The 23,923-nt window shown below is 32.6% G+C and overlaps 2 protein-coding genes and 1 pseudogene across 2 annotated transcripts in view; all 3 read left to right on the forward strand.

Annotated features, from left to right (window-relative positions):
• The window catches only part of LOC107059749 (TMV resistance protein N-like), a 6,213-nt gene extending 1,802 nt beyond the window's left edge, over nucleotides 1-4,411 (forward strand). The window contains exons 4-5 of the mRNA XM_015306641.1: nucleotides 2,504-3,838; nucleotides 3,929-4,411. Of these exons, the coding sequence (XP_015162127.1) occupies nucleotides 2,504-3,838; nucleotides 3,929-4,411 (1,818 nt within the window). The remainder of the gene's footprint in view (nucleotides 1-2,503; nucleotides 3,839-3,928) is intronic.
• Nucleotides 1-10,851, forward strand: part of LOC102590825 (probable disease resistance protein RPP1) — an 11,596-nt gene extending 745 nt beyond the window's left edge. Inside the window, exon 2 of the mRNA XM_006342345.2 lies at nucleotides 8,336-10,851. Within this exon, the coding sequence (XP_006342407.1) occupies nucleotides 8,620-9,192 (573 nt within the window). The 5' untranslated portion in view covers nucleotides 8,336-8,619 and the 3' untranslated portion in view covers nucleotides 9,193-10,851. The remainder of the gene's footprint in view (nucleotides 1-8,335) is intronic.
• LOC102596169 (TMV resistance protein N-like) lies at nucleotides 5,914-20,877 on the forward strand (annotated as a pseudogene).
• Nucleotides 20,878-23,923: the final 3,046 nt, after the last annotated feature.

The following is a 23,923-nucleotide window of genomic DNA, read 5'->3' on the forward strand; positions in this document are numbered from 1 at the left end:
GGGGGGGGGGGGGTAATAGGACCTTAGTAAAGGTTAGGTGTGTCTTTGGGATTTCGGGTATAGGCTGGCGGGTACTTATGCATTTTCCCTTTATTTTTTATAGTTCAAAATTGATTTATTTTTAATACCACTAGACAGAGCGTCTAGCAGTTTTTTTATTAAAAACAAAAATCCTCAACAAAAAATAAGTACAAGCAAGGGGGGCTAGGCCTTACCTTGTCAAATCCTATGAGGTAACGAACCTCTACTAATTAACAAGCATGAAGAAAATAAAAGCTAGAGAGAACTAGATATTCTATAATCATAACAGAATTCGTAATACACTCTATGATGATATTACAAATGAGAATGCTTAAATAATGCACAAATATAAAATTCAAGAAGAAAGTTGAGTTATCAACCTCAAACTTATTTTTACAAATGTGTGAATTAACAATGATAGATAGCCCATCTAAAGTAACCTAAAGTATTTTCCTCTTGTCTTCTTCAAATATGTCCAACAAAATTTGATACTTCATCATTTCTTTTTGAATGTATGGGATCTTGTTGAAGCTATTGACACTATCATATGATTTTGCTTTGCCAGTCGCATCGGCAGGGGCCTTGGAACAAACTCCGCTGTCAAATTACCATCCCATCTGTGTTGTCTTCCATGTGTCTTCTTTTTGTTTTTGTTGCTTCCACTTCTTTGATGCCTAGGTGAGATATCCCCATCTCTAGCCACTTTATCAAAGCATATGTCCAACATATTATCTTCCTCATCCTCATCAAAAGAATCATCACCCAAATCACTAGCATAAGCATTAATTGGACTAAATCATGATGCTAAGGCCTCTTGTTCATTCTTCTTTGCAATTGTACTTTTAGGTACAAATTCTTGAGCTTGTGGACTTAATTTTCTATTCAAAAGAGGAGTGAAACATGCTCTCTTCATCAACCAAAATCAGCCCACCTAGGAGTACTCATCTCCCCTTGTTGTTTTTCTTTCGAAATTAACAAATCATTTGTAAAATTAGCTTGACAGAGTGGTGACATACCTTTCACCAAAACTTTATCATTTCCCGTGGATGATAAGAGCTGTCCAAATTCACCTTGATGTTCATCAGGTGAATCCAAATTTTGGGAAGTGACCTCATGAGCTGAGATGCTCAATGTGACCATGGGTGGCTTGATCGCTAAATTGGGTTTGAGTAACATGGCAGCCTGACTTTCTTGAATAGCCTTAGCTATTGTAGGACTCATAACATTACCATCTTTTTCGGTCCGCATGCTACATACTCCAATTGGTGTGCTAACTGATTGTATATTACTATTAGGATCGGCTTGAACCAAAGTTTTCTCCTTCGAGGGATTAAAATCAATTAACTCTACTATTTTGGTTTTAAATTTTCAAATATTATACATCAACTAGATTTGTTGCAAAGTTCTTGTACAGAATAATGTAATAATAAATCTGAACAAATAGTTGTAATTATAGAACATCATGTATATAAACTCGCTTTCATGTAATTTACTTTTTCTAATTTTAATCAACGTAATCATGAGCTTGAAATAAATGTTTTGATAGGTCAATGCACGTAAATTAATCCGTCCACGATTTAAATGCTACTTTAAATAAATGTACTGTTATACACAATTAACACCAATTTTTTAATCTTTTTTTTTGGTAATCACTCACTTGAAAGTTCAAATATTGTTCTTACAAGTACAAACTTCATCACAAAAATCAAATATATAATCTCTCCCTCTCTCTTTTCATCACCTTTCTTTTCCCAATTAAATCTTCAACATATTTAGGCGGAACCTAACTTTGTTGACATTCACGATATAAATGAAGTACTTCATCACAGTCATGATGTAAATATTTTTGAATCTTTGGATTTATAATTGTATAGTAATTTACTTCCTGCAATTATATCTACCTAATAAAGAACTTGCAAGCGCACCCAAGGATGTGTACTAGGTGTCAAAGAAGTGGATTGAGCACTATGAGATCTCAGGTTCAAATCCCTATATTAGTGGAGTGTATTACTAATACCATGGATTTCTAGGTATTAGTAATGCAAATGAATTTAATACATGTATTAGCATAGACCCAATTACCCCTCAAAAGCATTTTTACATCTTTTCCACCATAATTGTGGAGGATATTTTTGTACATAAATATTTTTATACAATGCATACAATTTTTAATACACCAAACTAAACAATGCATGAGAAATAATCTATACATAACTAATGCAAGTATTACTAATAGACTCTATTGAGCATTGTTTTTATACACTCTACCAAACGACTCCTAGGTGATTTCTTTCCATCTGTTTTAATCTGTTCTAGCTTTGGTTGATAGAATTACATGGGACTCCCTCTTTTCCACGTTTTCTACTGCCTTCAATGATCATAACAACCTTCTCTTCTCTTTATTTTTTTTCCCATAAAATATTTCTATTAGGAGTACTACTTTAGTTAACTAGTTTTTCGTTTTTTTTTTAAATGAATACAGAAATTGAGCAATTTGAAGCATTTGGATCTCAGGGATAGCTGTGAGTTCACAAAAACCCCTAATTTTGGTGGTATACCAAACTTGGAGAAGCTACATTTAGAGGGGTGTGTGAATTTGGAAGAGGTCCATCCCTCTATTGGACATTGCAAAATGCTTACTTATTTGAGTTTGTATGGTTGTCGCAAACTTAAGAAGCTTCCAAAATTTGTCTGCATGGATTCTCTTGAGGATCTCAATCTCAGGGAATGCACAAGGTTAGAAGAATTTCCAGAAATCTGTGGAAATATGCGGCGCTTATCAAAACTCTCTCTAGGATCCCCCTGGATAAGAAGCTTACCCCCGTCTCTCAGCAGCCTTAGAGAGTTGCATTTGGGTGATTGTGAAATTCTTGAATGTATTCCAGACACTATTCGAAATCTTAGTGATCTCAGAATTTCAGGTTGCAATAAACTTGCAACACTGCCAAACAGCCTCTTCGAATCACAGCTATTGAAAGTTCTTTGTATATACGGATGTTCTGGATTGGTAAAGCTCCCCATATCTCTTGAAGTTCAAAAGAATCTCCGTTTGTTAATAATAGAGAGATGTGAGAACTTAAAGAAGCTTCCAAGCTCTATTCAGATGGAATCCCTTCTAGATCTCTCGATATCTAAATACCCAAAATTAGATACATTTCCAGAAATCAACGGAGATATGCATTGCTTGACACGACTGAGTCTGAAGTCTACTGGGATAAGAGAAGTGCCTTCATCCATTGGGAATCTGAGCGGCCTCACTGAGCTATGTCTGAAACGTTGTGAAGATCTTGTAAGTCTACCAGACAGCCTCTGTAATTTGATGAATCTTCAATATCTTTTACTCAACGGGTGCAAAAAGCTAGAAAAGCTTCCAGAAAACATGGGTGATTTGCAAGAGTTATGTAAGCTTGATGTGAGCGAAACTGCAATATACCAACCACCTCCCTCCATCACCAAGCTTGGGAAACTGATAATTTTAGGCTTGAGTGGACTTTTTGAGGATTTAGGATCTTTGCACACTTTGAAATATTTGAGTTTAAGTGGAAGCAATATTTCTTGTTTACCAAAAAGCCTTAAAGGACTCTTACACCTTCGGAGTCTGAACATACACTTCTGTCAGAATCTTAATGAACTGCCAGGAGAGCTACCCCCAAATTTAAGGGAGCTATTAGCAGATTATCATTTAGCCTTGAAGAGCATCAGAGATCTCGTAATTAATTGTCTTAGGCTGTGTAGGCTCGTAATATCCAACTGTGGAGCCGTCTCAAGTGAACAAGTTAATGTGTTCCTACATCATTTTCTCAGGACATGCATCCAGGTTTTTATCTCATATATGAATGTTGAATATTATTCTCGTCAAATTGATTTCTAGTAGTAGTAATAATAATCTCTATTCTATTGCATGCAGTGTGACTTCCATCAAAGGGATTATTTTCTCATTACTTTTCCCAGAGTCAGAATTTCAGAGTTGTTCGATTATGATTGTCCATTTATAAATCAAGAAAAGATGTCAATTGATCTGAACCCATCTTGGTATACCAATAAATTCATGGGTTTTTGGATAACCTACGGTCCTACTACAAAGTACATAAGATTAGAAGCTACATTGGTCTGCAAATCTGACCCTGAAAGAAAATATTCCTTGAAGTATGGGGTGAGTGGGTCTTTTTCCAATGATCCTTTCATTTATTGCTGGTACATACCATTTGAAACATTGTGGAATGCTTCTGGCAATAAAGAAGGGAAGAATCCAAATGATTATTACATGTTGGAGTTTTCTCACATGTACGGGCTGGAGAAAGAAGTATGCTGGGGAATTCGGCTGGTGTATGAAGAGGAAGCAATGAGTGATGATAGTGGTCATAGAAAAAAGAAAAGAAGCAATGAGTGAGGCAAAGGTCTGTTTATATGTAAAAGGCTATTTGTATTTGGAGAGACATTTTTAATTTGAAAATTAATACTTCTTAAAAATAATTGAGTCCTATGGGCAGGGGCGGATCTACATGGATCCAAGGGGTTCATCCGAACCCCCTTCGTTGGAAAAATTACATGGTATATATAGGGTCAATTTTTTTATTTATATGTATATACCAAGTGATGAACCCCTGAACATAAGCTAAGGGCTTGGTTTAGTGGTAAAGGGGGTTCAAGAATTCGCAATATAAGTGCTGGGTCGCAGGTTCGACTCCCTGTAACAGCATTTTTTTCCCCCATATTTCAGCCGATTTTCATTTAATTTTCTAAATAAATGAAAATTTTTGTTTTGTTTGAAAACCTATTGAGATTTATACTATTTATTAGATATTAAAAAAATAAATTTAATTTTCCATTTTTATAAAATTAAGTAAAACTTATAAACGTTGTTGTCATAATTAAAATTAAAAATACATTCTTTCATACTCATTTTAAGAAAACATTTAATTTATATTTGATTAAGAATTAATATAATTATAAGTAAGATTAAATAAATAAGAGTAATCATTTAAAATTTATAAATAAATACAATTGTCGCGATATTTTTCAACCTTGATAATTATTTTATCGACGCAAATTTTATTGCTACAGTATGATCGGATTTAGAAGTATTCCTTAGTTAGTTTCAAAAATTAAATAACGTTTGTATACAACAATGACAGAGACAAGACCCATAATTATAGTTTTAAAAAATACAAATCTCGTCAAACATATGATTACTCGATTTTATTGTTTGTGTTGAGGTAGAGTTGAATTTTTTTTAGTTGCTTATATCTGATCCGACCCATTTATATTTGACCCGCCCCGCTTATATGGATACTAATAGTGTGCTTACTTATCTTTTTGAACCCCCTCGATGGAAATCCTGCCTCCGCCACTGCCTATGGGAAAGGGTATGCGATTTTTAGTTGGTGTTTGTCCATATAACTTGTGTTCGTTAGTTTTCCTTTTAAAAAAAATAAAAATTAATGTATGAACATTGATTTTTTTTTGAGATTTTTTTTAATGTATTTTTGCATGAATAATAACTGACGGAAGTGCTTCAATTTTCTTGTTTAAACATTCAATTAAATTAAATAATATCATGTATTTTTGTTTTTTTCATATCATCCCGGCTATCTTGATTTAACACAAATACTTGCTTTCTAATTTTTAATTTAACTCAATACGGATCATTTTAGAAAAAAACGCATCTTCAATACGAGTAAAAAAAAAAGCTTGTTTATTGCTAATAAACACTATTAAAGAAAACGCTAAAATCCGACATACTCCGTCAGCTTGTCAAGAATCTTTATTCCATTTTCCTCTTGATAAAGATAAACCTAAAAATGATATATCTGACCAAATAAGCTCTTATAAACCTCAATAGTTAAGAGTGCGGTTCTCTTCTTTTCTGCTTATATCTTTGATGTGGTCAGTTTTCTTTTCTGCTTTTTGTGTGTTTTTTTCTAAATTATTACGATTTTTTTCTTCAATTTCTGGGCAATTTCTCAGTTAGGGCGACGAATTTATATCAATTTTCCGAAAGGTATGATTAAGTTAAGATTTAAATTTGTGCCCCAATTTGGTGCTCATTAGTTTAATTTGTCAGTGCAATACTGAAAAAGAGTACAATTATATGTCATGAATTAGGAAGATGATAACAAGTTTCCTACAGAGGTTTGGAATAATGAAAAAGGTAAAGTCTTTACAATAATATCAGTAAAAATGTAATGACTTTAGTTTTTTCTTTGCCTTTTTTGGTGTAAGTCTTCTTGTCTGTTTTTATACTCTTTAATTTCTCACAGTAATGAAAAAGTTAACATTTTATAAGTTGAAATAGGAAGATGATAACAAGTTCCTCATAAAGACTAGGAATAGTGAAAATGGTGAAGTCTTGTTCTTTATTATTAAACTGGAAATTTGTCTGTCTTTTCTTTCTTTTTGACCAGGTTGGTCAACTCAACTGTTTCACTCTTTTTGACCAAATTATGCATTCACATAGCTGAGAAATAATGTTGCTAGTTGGGCTGAGAAGTTACCTGTTAGTCTTATATCCTTCAACAATGTCTCATGCTTCTTCTTCCAAAATTTGCAAGTACGATGTCTTTTTGAGTTTTAGAGGTGAAGATACATGTAGAAACTTTGTGAGTCATCTCTATAATGCTTTGGAACAAAGAGGGATCCGCACTTTTAAAGATGATGAGCGACTAGAAACGGGAAAATCAATTTCTGATGAACTTTTGAAAGCCATACAAGAGTCTAAATTTGCTATAGTGATATTTTCAAAAAGCTATGCATCGTCAAGATGGTGTTTAGAGGAGCTTGCACACATCATAAAGTGTAAAAAGGAATTGGAGCAGATTGTGATTCCAGTCTTCTATGATGTGAGTCAATCAGATGTGTGCCATCAACATCCCCCTTTTGCTGATTCATTTTTACAACATGAGGAAAAATGCAAAGATGATATGGAGAAGGTTCAGAGATGGACGGGTGCATTTGCGGAGGCTGGGAAAATATCGGGGTATCATTTACAAAATTTCAAGTAAGTGATCTTCTTCTTTTCTTCGGGTTTCTCTTTATCAAGAGGAAAAAGGACCAAACTTTTAGCTATCTGGTTGTTTGATGATGTAATTAGATTTTAAAATGTTATAATTCATAATAGTTGATTTAAGCTACCTTATGACACCAGGGGGGGGGGGGAGAGCGGGGGAACAACCTTTGTGACATTATTATGTGTTTGCTTTAGATATTAATCTATGACAAGTCTTTCCTTTTCTATTTATTTACTCTGAGAGTATTTTCACTGTAATGTAGGGATGAGGCTGAGTGCATCAAGAAGTTAGTTGATGTCATATTTCCCAAGTCACTTCAAATTATTTCACCTTTCCTGGAAAGTTTAGTGGGTAAAAAATCTCAGGTTGAGAAAGTAACCTCATTATTAGATATGGAATCAAATGATGTTTGCTCCATCGGCATTTGGGGTATGGGCGGCATCGGCAAGACAGAAATTGCAAATATTCTACATCAAAGATACCGCCATCGATGTGAAGCTGATTGTTTTCTTGGTGATGTTGGAAAACTTCATCAGAAAAATGGACTAACATGGCTACAACAAGTTGTCATTTGCAAGCTCTTGGGTGAAAAATTGACTCTAACTAGTGAGCATGAAGGGATGAATATTTAAAAGAATATGCTTCGCTGGAAGAAAGTTCTGTTCATCCTTGATGATGTAAACCATCAAGAACAGTGGGAATTTTTAGTTGGAGGGACAGAGTGGTTTGGTAGGGGTAGCAGAATTATTTTAACGGCAAGAGACAAGCACCTGTTAATCAGTCACGTTGGGGATAACGTGTATGAAGTCCAACTATTATCGGAGGATGAAGCACTTGAATTGTTCAGTAGTCATGCTTTTAGAGAAAAATCACCAAAAGAAGATTTTATGGAACTTTCAAGACAAGTGGTGCACCATGCTGGTGGACTCCCTTTAGCTCTTAAAGTTTTGGGTTCTTCATTTTACGGACGAGACAAAAAGCACTGGAGACACATAATTGATCGGCTGAAGAGAATCCCTCACAAGGATATTTTAGGAAAGCTTAGGCTTAGTTTTGATTGTCTGGACAAAGATGAGAAGGAATTATTTCTAGGTTTAAAGAGGTTTTATTTTCATTATGAAATTAAAAGAAAAGAAATATATATTTGGATTTTAAGACAATTATGTATCTCAAAAGTTCTTTTCCAGATTGGCTACCGCCTTTAATGATCATAACAACCTTATCTTCTCTTTATTTTTTTTTCCTACAAAATATTTCTATTAGGAGTACTAGTTAAGCTCACTGTTCTTTTTTTTTTTTGGAAACAGAAATTGAGCAACTTGAAGCATTTGGATCTCATGGACAGCTGTGAGTTAAGAAAAACCCCTAATTTTGGTGATATGCCAAACTTAGAGACACTAAATTTACACGGTGTGTGAATTTGGAAGAGGTCCATTCCTCATTTGGACATTGCAGACTGCTTACTTATTTGAGTTTGGAAGGTTATCGCAAACTTAAGAAGATTCCAAAATTTGTCTGCGTGGGATCTCTTGAGACTCTCAATCTCCTTGAATGCACAAGCTTAGAAGAATTTCCAGAAATCTGTGGAGATATGCCGCGCTTATCAATACTCTATGTAAAATACCCGTGGATAAGAAGCTTACCTCCATCTTTCAGCAGCCTTAGAAATTTGCAATTGACTGAGTGTGAAGTTCTTGAGAGTATTCTGGACGCCATTCAAAATCTTAGAGATCTCAGTATTTCAGGTTTCAATAAATTTGCAACACTGCCAAACAACCTCTTTGAATCACAGCAATTGGGATGTCTTGGTATATACCGATGTTCTGGATTGGTAAAGCTCCCCATATCTCTTGGAGTTCAAAAGAAGCTCCGTTTGTTAGAGATAGATGGATGTGAGAACTTAAAGAAGCTTCCAAGCTCGATTCAGATGAAATCCCTTCAAAAGCTCAAGATATCTAATTCCCCAAAATTAGATACATTTCCAGAAATCAATGGAGATATGCATTACTTGACACAGCTGACTCTGAATTCTACTGGGATAAGAGAAGTGCCTTCATCCATTGGGCATCTAGGAGACCTCGAATATCTGCAATTTGATGAAACTTCGATGTCTTTACCTCGACGGGTGCAACAAGCTAGAGAAGCTTCCAGAAAACATTGGTGATTTGCAAGATTTACATATACTTGATGCGAGCGAAACTGCAATCTCCCAACCACCTCCCTCCATCACTAAGCTTGGCAAACTGTGGAAGTTACGATTCTCACATGAACAACAATTTCAACATTCCTCAAGTTTTGTCTTGAATCAAGTATCAGGTTTATCCTCCTTGACATCACATGATCTTAATAATCACAACATATTGAGTGGACTTCCTGAGGATTTAGGATCTTTGCACTCTTTGGAAAATTTGAATGTAAGTGGAAGCAATATTTCTTGTTTACCAAAAAGCTTCAAAGGACTCTTACACCTTCAGCATCTGAACGTATAATTCTGTCAGAATCTTAATGAACTGCCAGGAGAGCTACCCCCAAATTTAAGGGAGCTATTTGCTGATTATCATCTAACTTTGAAGAGCAGCAAAAATCTCGTAATTTGTTGTCTTAAGCTGAACCCATTTTGGTATACTGATAAATTCATGGGTTTTTTGATAAGTTACGGTCCTACTAGACTGGACGCAAGATTAGAAGCTACATTGGTCTGCAAGTCTGACCCTGAAAGAAAATATTCCTTGGAGTAGAACTACATCCCTGAATATTCGAGGTTCGAGTATCCTTTCATTTGTTGTGCCTATATACCGTTTGAAACATTGTGGTATGCTTCTGACAATAAAGAAGGGAAGAACCCAAATGATGCAAAGGTCTGTTTATGACTTGTTTTACATCACAATTTTCAAATATTTTTCTGTCTTTCTTAAATTTTGTATTCAACCAAACATGTATCATAAAATGGTATGGAAAGTGTATGTTCTACATTGTTGGTACAATTTGTATGTACCCTTCTCAAATGAAAATTAATTATATACCAGGAATTTGTATCGATGATAGATGGATGAAATTTTTATTTATAATGTTGGTGTTTGAGTGGGAAACAACTTCTCTACCTTAACTAGGTAAGGGTAAAGTTACGTACACACCATCTTCCTAAGATCCCTTTATATGTAAAAGGTAACTTGGATTGGGAGAGACATTTTTAATTTGAAAATTAATGCTATTAAAAATAATTGAGTCCTATTGGAAGGGGTATGAGATTTTAGTATGTCATTTGTGAAGCTGATATTGGGCTTATATAAGATCTGTTTAGCCATAAAAAGTAGAAGTAGTATTTCTGTTTATGATGTGTTTGCTGCTAATTGACTCTCAAGTATACGGTGATATTGTTCCATAGAATTTGTATATATAATGTAAATATAAAAACTGGATGCTCCATTGTGAGTTGAGAAAACTTCTGTAGCTCAATAAGCTGATTGAAGCCTATTTCTTTTTAAATTTACATAAACACTTTAAAACTATTCTGAATCCAAACAGGCTCTTATATACCTCAATAGTTAGCTTTTGGTGTGGTTCTCTCAGGTCAGTCATTCTTTTCTGCTTTTTCTTCTAAATTATTATGAAATTTTTCTTCAATTTCTGGACAATTCCTCAGGTAGGGCAACAAATTTATATCATTTACAGGAAGGTATGATTAAGTTAAAATGGGGAAAACTTATATTTGTCCCCAATTTGCTACTCATTTGTTTAATTTGTCACTGCAATACTGCAAAAGGGTACAATGATATGTCATGAATTAGAAAGATGATAACAAGTTTTCTACAGAGGCTTGGAATAATGAAAAAAGGTAAAGTCTAGTCTTTACAATAAAATCAGCAAAAATATAATGACTTCTAGTTTTTTCTTTTCCTTTTTTGGTCTAAGGGTCAAGTTATGTCACAAAGATACACGTAGAACCTTTGTGAGTCATCTCTATAATGCATTTCCAGAAATCAACGGAGATATGCATTGCTTGATACAACTGACTCTGAATTCTACTGGGATAAGAGAAATGCCTTCGTTCACTAGAAATATGAGCGGCCTCACTGAGCTAAATCTGACAGGTTGTGAAGATCTTGTAAGTCTACCAGACAGCCTCTGTAATTTGATGAATCTGCAACGTCTTTTACTCAGAGCCCAGAGGGTGCAAAAGACTAGAAAAGCTTCCAGAAATCATTGGTGATTTGCATCAAGTGGCGTCACTTGAATTCTGTCAGAATTTAATGGACTGCCAGGAAAGCTAAGGGAGCTATTTGCAGATTATCATTTAGCCTTAATGAGCATCAGAGATCTCGTAATTCATTACCCTAAGCTGTGTAGGCTTGCAATATCCGAATGTGAAACTGTCTCAAGTGAACAAGCTAATGTGTTCCTACAGCATTTTCGCAGGACATGCATCCAGGTTTTTATCTCATATATGAATGTTGAATATTCTCATCAAATTGACTTCTATTAGTAATAATAATTTATATTACATGCAGTGTGACTTCTACCTAAGGGGTTGTTTTCTCATTTCTTTTTCCGGAGTCAGAATTCCAGAGCTGTTAGATTATAATCGGTTTATAAATCAAAAAGAGATGTCAATTGATCTGAACCCATCTTGGTATACCTATAAATTCATGGGTTTTTGGATATGTTACGGTCCTGTTATACTGCACACAAAATTAGAAGTTACATTGGTCTGCAAATCTGACCCTAAAAGAAAATATTCTTTGAAGTATAACAACATCCCTCTATATTTGAGCTTCAAGGATCCTTTCATTTGTTGCTTGTACATACCCATTTTCTCTTTTTTGGGCTTAAAAAGTATTTTGCCTTTAGCACTTAACAATCAGCTGTTAGATTGTGGTTCTCTTCATTTCTGCTTAATATCTTTGATGAGGTTTGTCTTTCTTTTCTGCTTTTTGTGTGTTTTTTTCTAAATTGCTACGAAAATTTTGTTCAATTTCGCAGGTAGGGCAACGAATTTATATCAATTTACTGAAAGGTATCAATTTGGTGCTCATTTGTTTAATTTATCAGTGCAATACTGTAAAAGTGTACATTTTTATGTCATGAATTAGGAAGATGATAAGTAGTTTCCTATATAGGTCTGGAATAATGAAAAAAAGGTAAAGTCTTTACAATAAAATATTTTAAAAGTAGTACAAATGAATTAGGAAGATGATAACAAGTTTTTTCTTCCCTTTTTTGGTCTAAGGCGGCCCAAGTTGCGTCTTTTTATACTCTTTAATTTCTCACAATCATGGATTAGGAAGATGACAAGAAGTTCCCTAGGAATAGTGAAGTAGGTGAAACCTTATTCTTTAATATTAAGCTTTGTCTTTTCTTTCTTGTTGACCAGGTTGTTTTAATTCTATATAGTAACAGATAGGAAGATGAATGGAAGTATCCCCATACACCAAATTATGGCTGAGAAATAAATTTGCCAGTTGTGCTGAGAACTTGCCTGTTAGTCTTTAGCAATATTCTTCAACAATGTCTCATGCTTCATCTTCCAAAATTTGCAAGTACGATGTCTTTTTGAGTTTTAGAGGTGAAGATACACGTAGAAACTTTGTGAGTCATCTCTATAATTCTTTGGAACTAAGAGGAATCCGCACTTTTAAAGATGATGAGCGACTAGAAACGGGAAAATCAATTTCTGATGAACTTTTGAAAGCCATACAAGAGTCTAAATTTGCTATAGTGATATTTTCCAAAAGCTATGCATCGTCAAGATGGTGCTTAAAGGAGCTTGCACACATCATAAAGTGTAAAAAGGAATTGGAGCAGATTGTGATTCCAGTCTTCTATGATGTGAGTCAATCAGATGTGTGCCATCAACATCCCCCTTTTGCTGATTCATTTTTACAACATGAGGAAAAATGCAAAGATGATATGGAGAAGGTTCAGAGATGGAGGGGTGCATTTGTGGAGGCAGGGAAAATATCAGGCTATCATTTACTTAATTTCAAGTAAGCTTTCTTCTTTTTTTCCGGTTTCTCTTTATCAAGAGCGAAAAGGACCAAACTTTTAGCTACAATTCCACACAATCATCAGCTATACTTTTACCGAAAAAGGAAAACAGAGACGTATATGATTGTTTGATGATGTAATTAGATTTAAAAATGTAATAATTCATAATTGACATTATTATGTGTTTGTTTTAGATATTAGTCTATGACAAGTCTTTGCTTTTCTATTTATTTACTTTGAGTTTATTTTCCACTGTAATGTAGGGATGAGGCTGAGTGCGTCAAGAAACTAGTTGATGACATATTTCCTAAGTCACTTCAAATTATTTCACCTTTCCCGGAAAACTTAGTGGGTATGAAATCTCAGGTTGATAAAGTAACCTCATTATTAGATATGGAATCAAATGATGTTCGCTCTATTGGTATTTGGGGTATGGGCGGCATCGGCAAAACAGAAATTGCAAATGTTCTACATCAAAGATACCGCCATCAATTTGAAGCTGATTGTTTTCTTGGTGATGTTGGAAAACTTCATCAGAAAAAGGGACTAACATGGCTACAACAAGTCGTCATTTGCAAGCTCTTGGGTGAAAAATTGACTCTAACTAGTGAGCATGAAGGGATGAATATTTTAAAGAATATGCTTCGCTGGAAGAAAGTTCTGTTCACCATCGATGATGTAAACCATCAAGAACAGTTGGAATTTTTGGTTGGAGAGCCAGAATGGTTTGGTAGGGGTAGCAGAATTATTTTAACAGCAAGAGACAAGCACTTGTTAATAAGTCACGTTGGGGATAACGTGTATGAAGTCCAACTATTATCTGAGGATGAAGCACTTGAATTGTTCAGTAGGCATGCTTTTAGAGAAAAATCACCAAAAGAAGATTTTATGGAACTTTCAAGACAAGTGGTGGAGCATGCTGGTGGACTCCCTTTAGCTCTTAAAGTTTTGGGTTCTTCATTTTACGGACGAGACAAAAAGCACTGGAGACACATAATTGATCGGCTGAAGAGAATCCCTCACAAGGATATTCTAGGAAAGCTTAGGCTTAGTTTTGATGCTCTGGACAAAGATGAGAAGGAATTATTTCTAGATATTGCATTTCTAGATATTGCATACTGTGGTGGTTTTAATTTTCATTTTCGTGTGGAATCAGTACTGAGAGACCCGAGTCGTGGTTTTCTAATAGATTACCTTGTTGAAAAATCTCTTTTATCCATCAACATAAGTAATATATTTGTGATGCATAATATGATAAGAAAAATGGGAGAAAATGTCATACGGGAAGAGTACGCTAACAGCAGAATATGGCTTCCCGAGGAGGTTTATGACCTTTTTAAAGGAAAGTTGGTAAGCAATATTTAACTTAATTAATAATTTCGTAAGCTCATAGTTGTATTAATCTTTTGTGTTTCATTTTTTTTTATTTGTTAGCCATTAAATATATGCTTCATTCTTTACAGATAACAGAAATGGTGGAAAGCCTATGTATCCGAGAAGATTACTATTTTGAAGATGATTTTGACAATTATAGCAATATTTTCAAGAGGATGCAAAGCTTAAAAACACTCATAGTTGGTGATGGAGCTTTTAGCACAAACTGCACTATCACTTATCTTCCTTCCAGCCTGCGGTTTATTACGTGGTGGGGGTATCCTTCAATTTCATTGCCAGAGAGCTTTGAACCATCACAGCTCGTTGTGCTTTGTTTACCTGAAAGTAGGCTTGTTGAACTTTGGCCAATATCAAAGGTAACACTCTCTTACAAATATTAGACATCAACTGGAGTTGTTGCAAAGTTGTTGTACAGAATAATGGAATAATAATTCTGAACAAATAGTTGTAATTATAGAAAATCATGTATATAATGAGGTTGAAATAAATGCTTTGATAGGTCAATGCATGTAAATTAATTCATCCATGATTTAAATGCTACTTTAAATAAATCATATCATCATATCATATCATATATCATATCATATATTATTATAAGTGGGAAGCTCCTAACTTAAAAGTTGAATTACCATTCTGCCCTTATTTTACCTCTAAACTAAATAAAATATTAATATATAATTAATTTAATATTAAATAATAATTTTATTTTAATTCATGCCTCTAGACACAATGGTTCAAATTCTTTGGGAAACAGTTACAATGAAGGAAAGACCAAAAGTTCCATTTTCCTTAATAAATGTGTATATCAATTCTTCTTTATCAAAAAACAATTTAAATTTTGGCTTGGGACTTGTGTCAGTGACTATTTCTTATTACCGTTTGTTGTTAATAGAGAAAAGATTATACAAGAAGTAGCAAAGACACTAAAGGTTATTTCTTTCATATTGAATCTTTATGCTTTTTCTTTTTTTATTACTTTATTTGTTTAATCTTGAATTTTTTTATATTTTCTTCAAGTTTTTGATCTTGTTTTCATCAAATTGTGCTAATAATCTGTAATACAATTTGTCTGTATTGTTTAATTTTGTGTGGTTTTTTTAGTGCTATGTGCTTTTGATTCTTATGTTTAGTGATTTTGATGTATTCTTTGAGTATCATCTTTTTTGTTAGTTTTATGGTATTTGATTTGCTTAGCTTCAGTGTGCTTTCTATCTAGACTAGAAAAGGTTTTTACTTATCGCTTCTTTATCTCCTTTGACAGACTTTTTCATCCTCTAAGAAATGTATTTATTACTGTCAACACATACTATAGGATCGTAGAGACGTTGACTTTCAGAAAGTCATCGTAGTAATGTCACTTTTATGGTAACAATTAAAATAATAAGGTTTAATCTCACTTTTATGGTAACAATTAAAATGAAAAAACGAAAAGTCATGCAAATATGTAATACAAGTGACCAGTGAATAACTATATGGTTCCCATATCTATATTTGATAATAGGGTAAAATTACTTGGTGTTTCAATTGATTCACAAAATTTGGAGTATACATATCACCCTTCATTGTTTTAAGTTTACGAGTATATTTCTTTTAAATAAAATCTACTTTATGTCTCATTTATATATTTTATACTTGTGTCATTTTTAAAAACTCAATATTAATTGATAGGGTACACGTGCAACGCACGTGAGCGAAGACTAGTATTACTATAAGCGGGAAGCTCCATAGTGAAAAGTTAGATTACCATTTTACCCCTACACTAATCATTATATCATATCATATATTCATATATATTACTATAAGCGGGAAGCTCCATAGTGAAAAGTTAGATTACCATTTTACCCCTACACTAAATTAAATTATTATAAAATATAATTAATTAAATATTCTATCATTAATTAAGAAAATCATCATATTCAATACTACTCCAGAATGAACACATACGTTGCATACTTATCTATCATATTCAATACTACTCAAGAATGGACACATACGTTGCATACTTAAGTTTAATAACAATCAATTAAGTATTTGGGTATACAAAGGGGTGGATTAATTTTCTTGCAATTGCCACTTATTGCAACCTATTCAATACTCTAGAATAACTTCTCATCTTCCTACACTAATTCAATGTTTGGAAGTTCTTTTAAACTTCCAACTGCAGCTTTAGAATTTTATAAATGACCAGATCAGTGATAAATTCATTGAGATTCTCTTCCGGAGTTTCAATACCACCAGTCCTCCTCCTCTCCTTCTTTTTCATTATTTATCTTCAATGTGTCTGTTAAGAAGTTCCATTGCTATGACTCATATATCGTCTCTCTTAACCATATGTTTTAAGTTATTAATTGTGCCTGATTATGAAGGATTCTTAGGCTGCTAATAATTATGTCACGACATCAGGGGCAGCAGATGCATGACATCTTTGTTCAACGTTTAAGCTGCTAGCTATTCCTTTTTTTCCTTTGTTTTTATTTAATTACTTAGGTGTGTAAGTATTACTCCATTAAGATGTTTGATGTTTCTGATTTGAAGAAGAGGAGGAAGTTGTGTTAGTTGCAAGAATATTATGACTTGCTAATTTCTTTGATTTTATCTAATAATAATATTTGATTACTCGCGTGAAGTAGGAATCAAAATATATATGTTGATTTCGGTTCATTTGTGGATTTTTTGTTTAAATAACCCTCATGAGTTATATTTATTAAATCACCCTCGTTAATTAGTTCGAGAGAAGAGTATTGTGAAGGATCTAATTTCTTGTAGCAGTTGTAATTGCATTCATATTGGATCTTAAAATTGTCAAGTCTAAATCTTTATCTTGTCTATGCCAAAAAGAGGCATATTGAAACTTGGATTTTAATTACCAGAAAGTAGAAAAATGAATAATTACAAGATTTAGGAGTTGAATAAATTACAATCTTTTAGCCTTCCAACAATCCCAATAATACCAACTTCTTATATATATATATATATATATATATAAAAAAAGTGTTCTTCAATCCTATCCTATAAATAATGACATTTGACACAATATTATTATTTTTACTCACATCTCTATGATCTCTTCTCTTGTCTTTTTTTTAATGTTTATGTCTCTTGTTTGTTGTTATTGTATAACTTTTTATTGTTTTATTATCATTAATTTGAGAATTTACAGTGCTTTGTTGCTTTGTAGACATTAACCTAGCATGTGGTATTTTAGTGTACTTATTTGAATATTGTATTTGTACAATAATTAGTTATTTTTACTTTATGCACTTTTAGTCAATTTTATAATTAAGGATGTATTCTTTTTATTAGGAAGATATATGTACTTTCTATCGTAAAAACGGTGGATCTGTTTTAGTAAATACCAATAAATTTGAAGCGAATAAAATATGTCATTTACAATACAAAATTTATATGAAATATTTTGGAATAAACGTACAAGCACGTTTCCATAACTAGTGTTCTGATATACACAATTAACATCAAATTTTTATTTATTTTTGGTAATCACTCACTTGAAAGTTCAAATATTGATCTTACAAGTACAAACTTCATCACAAAATCAAACACATAATGTCTCCCCCTCTCTTTCCATCAGCTTTCTTTTCCCAACTAAATCTTCAATATATTTAGGTGTACTTTGTTGACATTCACGATCATATAAATGAAGTACTTCATCACAGTGATGATGTAAAATATTTTTGAATTTATAATTGTATAGTAATTTACTTCCTGCAATTATATCTACCTAATAAAGAACTTGTGAGCGCACCCAAGGGTGTGTACTAGGTGTCAAAGAAGTGAATTGAGCACTATGAGATCTCAAGTTCAAATCCCTGTATTAGTGGAGTGTCATGGATTTCTAGGTATTAGTAATGCAAAGAAATTTAATACATCTATTGGCATGGTTAAAGACTCAATTACCCCTCAAAAGCATTTTTACATCTTTTACACCATAATTGTGGAGAATATTTTGTAAATAAATATTTTTATACAATGCATACTATTTTTAATACACCAAACAAAACAATGCATGAGAAATAATCTATACATAACTAATGCAAGCATAACTAATACAAGCATTGCCAATACACTTTATTGAGCATTATTTTTATACACTCTACCAAACGACCCCTAGGTGATTTTTTTCCATCTATTCTAGCTTTGGTTGATAGAGTTACCTTCTACTCCCACTTTTCCGCATTTTCTACAGCCTTCAATGATCATAACAACCTTCTCTTCTCTTTATTTTTTTTCCCATAAAATATTTCTACTAGGAGTACTACTTAAGTTAACTAGTTTTTTGTTTTTTTTTTAATGAATACAGAAATTGAGCAATTTGAAGAATTTGGATCTAAGCGGAAGCCTTGGGTTAACAAAAACCCCTAATTTTGGTGATATGCCAAACTTGGAGATGCTACATTTAAGCAGGTGTGTGAATTTGGAAGAGGTCCATCCCTCTGTTGGACATTGCAGAATGCTTACTTATTTGAGTTTGTATGGTTGTCGCAAACTTGAGAAGCTTCCAAAATTTGTCTGCATGGAATCTCTTGAGACTCTCAATCTCCTTGAATGCACAAGCTTAGAAGAATTTCCAGAAATCTGTGGAGATATGCGGCGCTTATCAATACTCCATCTAGGATCCCCCTGGATAAGAAGCTTACCCCCGTCTTTCAGCGGCCTTAGAAATTTGCAATTGACTGAGTGTGAAGTTCTTGAATGTATTCCAGACACTATTCGAAATCTTAGTGATCTCAGTATTTCAGATTGCAATAAACTTGAAACACTGCCAAACAGCCTCTTCGAATCACAGCTATTGGAACATCTTGAAATACACCGATGTTCGGGATTGGTAAAGCTCCCAATATCTCTTGGAGTTCAAAAGAAACTCTGTATTTTAAAAATAGATAGATGTGAGAACTTAAAGAAGCTTCCAAGCTCTATTCAGATGGAATCCCTTCTATATCTCAAGATATCTAATTCCCCAAAATTAGATACATTTCCAGAAATCAAAGGAGATATGCATTACTTGAAATATCTGAATCTGAATTCTACTGGGATAAGAGAAGTACCTTCATCCATTGGGAATCTGCTTAGCCTCACTGAGCTATGTCTGAAACGTTGTGAAGATCTTGTAAGTCTACCAGACAGCCTCTGTAATTTGATGAATCTTCAACGTCTTTTCCTCAATTGGTGCAAAAGGCTAGAGAAGCTTCCAGAAAACATCGGTGATCTGCAAGAGCTAGTGATACTTCATGCGAGCGATACTGCACTCTCCCAACCACCTTCCTCCATCACTAAGCTTGGCAAACTGTGGAAGTTAAGATTCTCACATGAAAAACAACTTCAATATTCCTCAAGTTTCGTCTTGCATCGAGTATCAGGTTTATCCTCCTTGACATCACTTGATCTTAGTAATCTCAACATATTGGGTGGACTTCCTGAGGATTTAGGATCTTTGCACTCTTTGGAAAAGTTGGATGTAAGTGGAAGCAATATTTCTTGTTTACCCAAAAACATCAACAAACTCTCATGGGTTCATTTCCTGAACATACAGTTCTGTCAGAATCTTAATGAACTGCCAGGAGAGCTACCCCCAAATTTAGAAGAGCTATTAGCAGATTATCATTTAGCCTTGAAGAGCATCAGAGATCTCGTAATTAATTCTCTTAAGCTGTGTAGGCTCATAATATCAGACTGTGGAGCCGTCTCAAATGAACAAGTTAATGTGTTCCTACAGCATTTTCTCAGGACATGCATCCAGGTTTTTATCTCATCATATATGAATGTTGAATATTCTCGTCAAATTGATTGATTTCTAGTAGTAATAATAATAATTTATATTCTATTGCATGCAGTGTGACTTCCATCAAAGGGATTATTTTGTCATTTGTTTCCCTGATCAAGACAGAATTCCAGAGTTGTTCAATTATGATTGGTTTATAAATCAACAAAAGATGTCAATTGATCTGAACCCATCTTGGCATACCGATAAATTCATGGGTTTTTGGATATGTTACTGTCTTGCTGAACAGTACACAAGATTAGAAGCTACATTGGTCTGCAAATCTGACCCTGAAAGAAAATATTCCTTGAAGTATAGCAGCATGCATCGATATTCGAGGTTCATCGGTCCTTTCATTTGTTGCTGGTACATACCATTTGAAACATTGTGGAATGGTTTTGGCAATAAAGAAGGGAAGAATCCAAATGATTATTACATGTTGGAGGTATATGATTTGTACAGGAAGTAGGGAGAACTACACTGCTGGGGAATTCGCCTGGTGTATGAAAAGGAAGTAATGAGTGATGACTTGTTTTAGATCACATATTTCAAATGCTTTTGTTTCTTTCTTAAATTTCGTATTCAACCAAACACGTATCATAAAATGGTATGGAAAGAATATGTTCTACATTGTTGGTACAATTTGTATATGAGGGGTTTGTATCGATGATACATGGATGAAATTTTTATTTATAATGTTGGTTTTCAAGTCTGAAACAACTTTTGTATCCTCCCATGATCTCACTTGTGAGGAGATTTCATTGGATATGTTGGTGGTGATGTTCGAGTCATGACAAAGGATACTTGCATCTATGTTAAAACTAACTCGACTAACCATAGACATGTGTTATGTACGTGCACATCAAATATTTCACCGGGTATTTGTTTGCATTCAACAAACACAAGTAAAGATTGATGATACGTTTCCCTATATCTCATTTTCTTTCTGATTGTTATAATTTACGCATGCATGAGCATATATTTAAGAAATTATTCGTATATTACTTTAATTCGGTGGATTTTCATTTTGTAATTCAAAATAAATGATTTTGTTGTCCCTAATGGGGATTGTCACCTCACGTATAATAGATACTATGTATTATTTATTCTTTGATTACTATAATCTACGACATCAAAATATATATATATATATATATATATATATTACGTACATGTATAAGCTAACACTTCAATATATGTAAAACTAAAGTTATAAAAGTTTAATATCTTTACATAAATTTTTATATATAAAAAAATTCTCCCTTTAGATTAGATTGTATTAAGATAATAATCAAAAGTCAAATATCTATGATATTAAACTATTCTGAGTATAAGGATGATTTTGTTTGTGACATAAAAGTCTTCACACAAGTCTCTACGAAGCAAATAAATGTAAAAGTGACGTCCAATCTAGGCAAGACCTTGGTCATTTTCACCTTCTCCGTTAACATTTTCCTATTGAAAAAAAGCTAGCTCGATTCCTTTCTAAATCCAATATACATCGTTCACATTGCTAATATCCTCTTTGATGGTTTAAATTCAGTGAAACTTTATTGTTAATCTAAAGATGATGATATGAAATATCATTATTATTTTAATATAACCGATTATCGAGGAGAGTACTTTCAAATTTCAGACCATTTCATTTTACAGAACTTTTGCAAAAAATTCAAAATACAGTACGAAAATTTCACTTTATTCAAAATTTGGAGCCAAAAATCTGAAATTTCAAATCCAACTGAGATGACAACTAAAAATTTTCCCGGCTTAAGAGGAAAGTGGTCCCTAGCCAAGTAATTTTCCAAAAAGAAATTAAAAAATTATAAGAAAATTATTTATTTATTTATAAATAGTAGATTATTCTTTTTTATTAGTATCCCAAAAAGTACAAAAGAAAACCTCCTAATAAAATATAGGGAAAAGGGTTTGATATACCCCTCAACTTTGTCATTTAGAGCTGATATACCCCTCGTTTATGAAAGTGGCTCATATATACCCCTACTTATATATAAATGGCTCACATATACCCTTTTCCTCTAACGAAAATGAAAAAAAATTAATTTCAAGTTAGTTTTTTATTATTTAAAAAAATAAATATAATTCCATATGAGTATATTTAATCCTCCTCAAACATATATATATTTTTTAACTTTTTTTGTTTTCAATGACTAATTTAGATTTATTATTTTGATAGACAAATTTATTTATGTTTCACTAATATTCTTGTAAAACTTATTATAGATGACCAAATTTTTTTCTTCAAATACAAAAATTAATTACAATATAGACAAAAAAAATAGTTTTAAATTATAATATAGCCACAAAAAAATAGTTTTAAATTTTTTTCTTTACACTAAGGAATGAAAGAAAAAAATAAAATAAGAATAAGAAACTCAAATAATTATAATAAAAGAAGTCAAAAATAATCTACGTATGAAAAAGATTAAAATATATCTTGAACTTTGCTAGAAGAATCATATATACCGCTAAATAATTTTTAACAAATTAAAAGTCAAAAATATAAATTTAAAACTAACTTTTTTCACTTCCGTTAAATGAAGGATATATGTGAGCTCATTTTGTAACGGTAGGGGTATATGTGAGCCGTTTGTATAACAGTAAGGGTATATATGAGCCACTTTCATAACGAGGGGCATATCAGCTCCAAATGACAAAATTGAGGGGTATATCAGGCCCTTTTCCCTAAAATATAATACTTTATAAAATCAAGATGCAAATAACTTTGTATTCTTCCTTTGTTTTGGTTAGTTTTTATGTTTTTATTTGTCTTCTCAAACATAATTTGTGTACTTAAAAGTCAATTTATTCTTCTATTTATTTTTATTTGTTCATTACGCTAAAAATATATGTGTATTTTTATTTGTTGTGTTTAACATATTAAAAGAAAAATATTATTCTTTTTAGGAAAAATAATCTGATATACCCTTCAATTTTACGATTTAGAGTTGATATACCTCGTTACAAAACTGACTTATACATATCCCTTTTTTATGTCTCAGCATTAATTTTTCCCAAATTATTTCTTGATATTTAAAACTAAAAATTATTAATTGATATAAATATTCTAATCAATCATTATTTATTTTTTAAAGAACGTGCAAAATTCAAGACGAATAAATATAAATGAATATAAAAAGTTATAGTTATCCTTTAAGTGAAAAGTACCAACACTACACATAAATTGTCACCCACTAGGCACATGTAACAAGGAGAGCAACCTCACATAACTAGAATTAATTCTTGTTTTGTTGGGTGCTTTTTCTTGTGACATGTGCATAATGGGTGACAAAAAAATATATTATGAATTTAACTGAATTTAATAATTTTAAATTAACTAATATACTTATATTATAGAAAATATTTAATATAAATAATTTATTAAAAATTATAAATAGATTTATAATACATATAAATATGTAGTTGAGTAAATATGACAGTTGAGGAGGATTGTGGTTTTTTTAAAAAGGATATCATTCGGTGTTTGATATTCATATTAAAATTTAATTTAATTCAATTCAACTCAACAATAAAAGAAAAGGTAATTTCTTTTATCATTTTGGGTAAACTTTCAATTTTATAGAAGCGAAAATTATAAAAAAAAATACCTCCTAATTAAAAGTTAAAACTTATAGACATTCTTTTCCTCTTTAAAAAGACTCAACCCTTTAATCGAAGGATCAATTACTATCTCCGCTTCATTTTAAATGTCGTTTAATAT

Source organism: Solanum tuberosum, unplaced genomic scaffold (genome assembly GCF_000226075.1).
Source record: "Solanum tuberosum cultivar DM 1-3 516 R44 unplaced genomic scaffold, SolTub_3.0 scf00034, whole genome shotgun sequence".
Taxonomy (NCBI): Eukaryota; Viridiplantae; Streptophyta; class Magnoliopsida; order Solanales; family Solanaceae; genus Solanum; species Solanum tuberosum.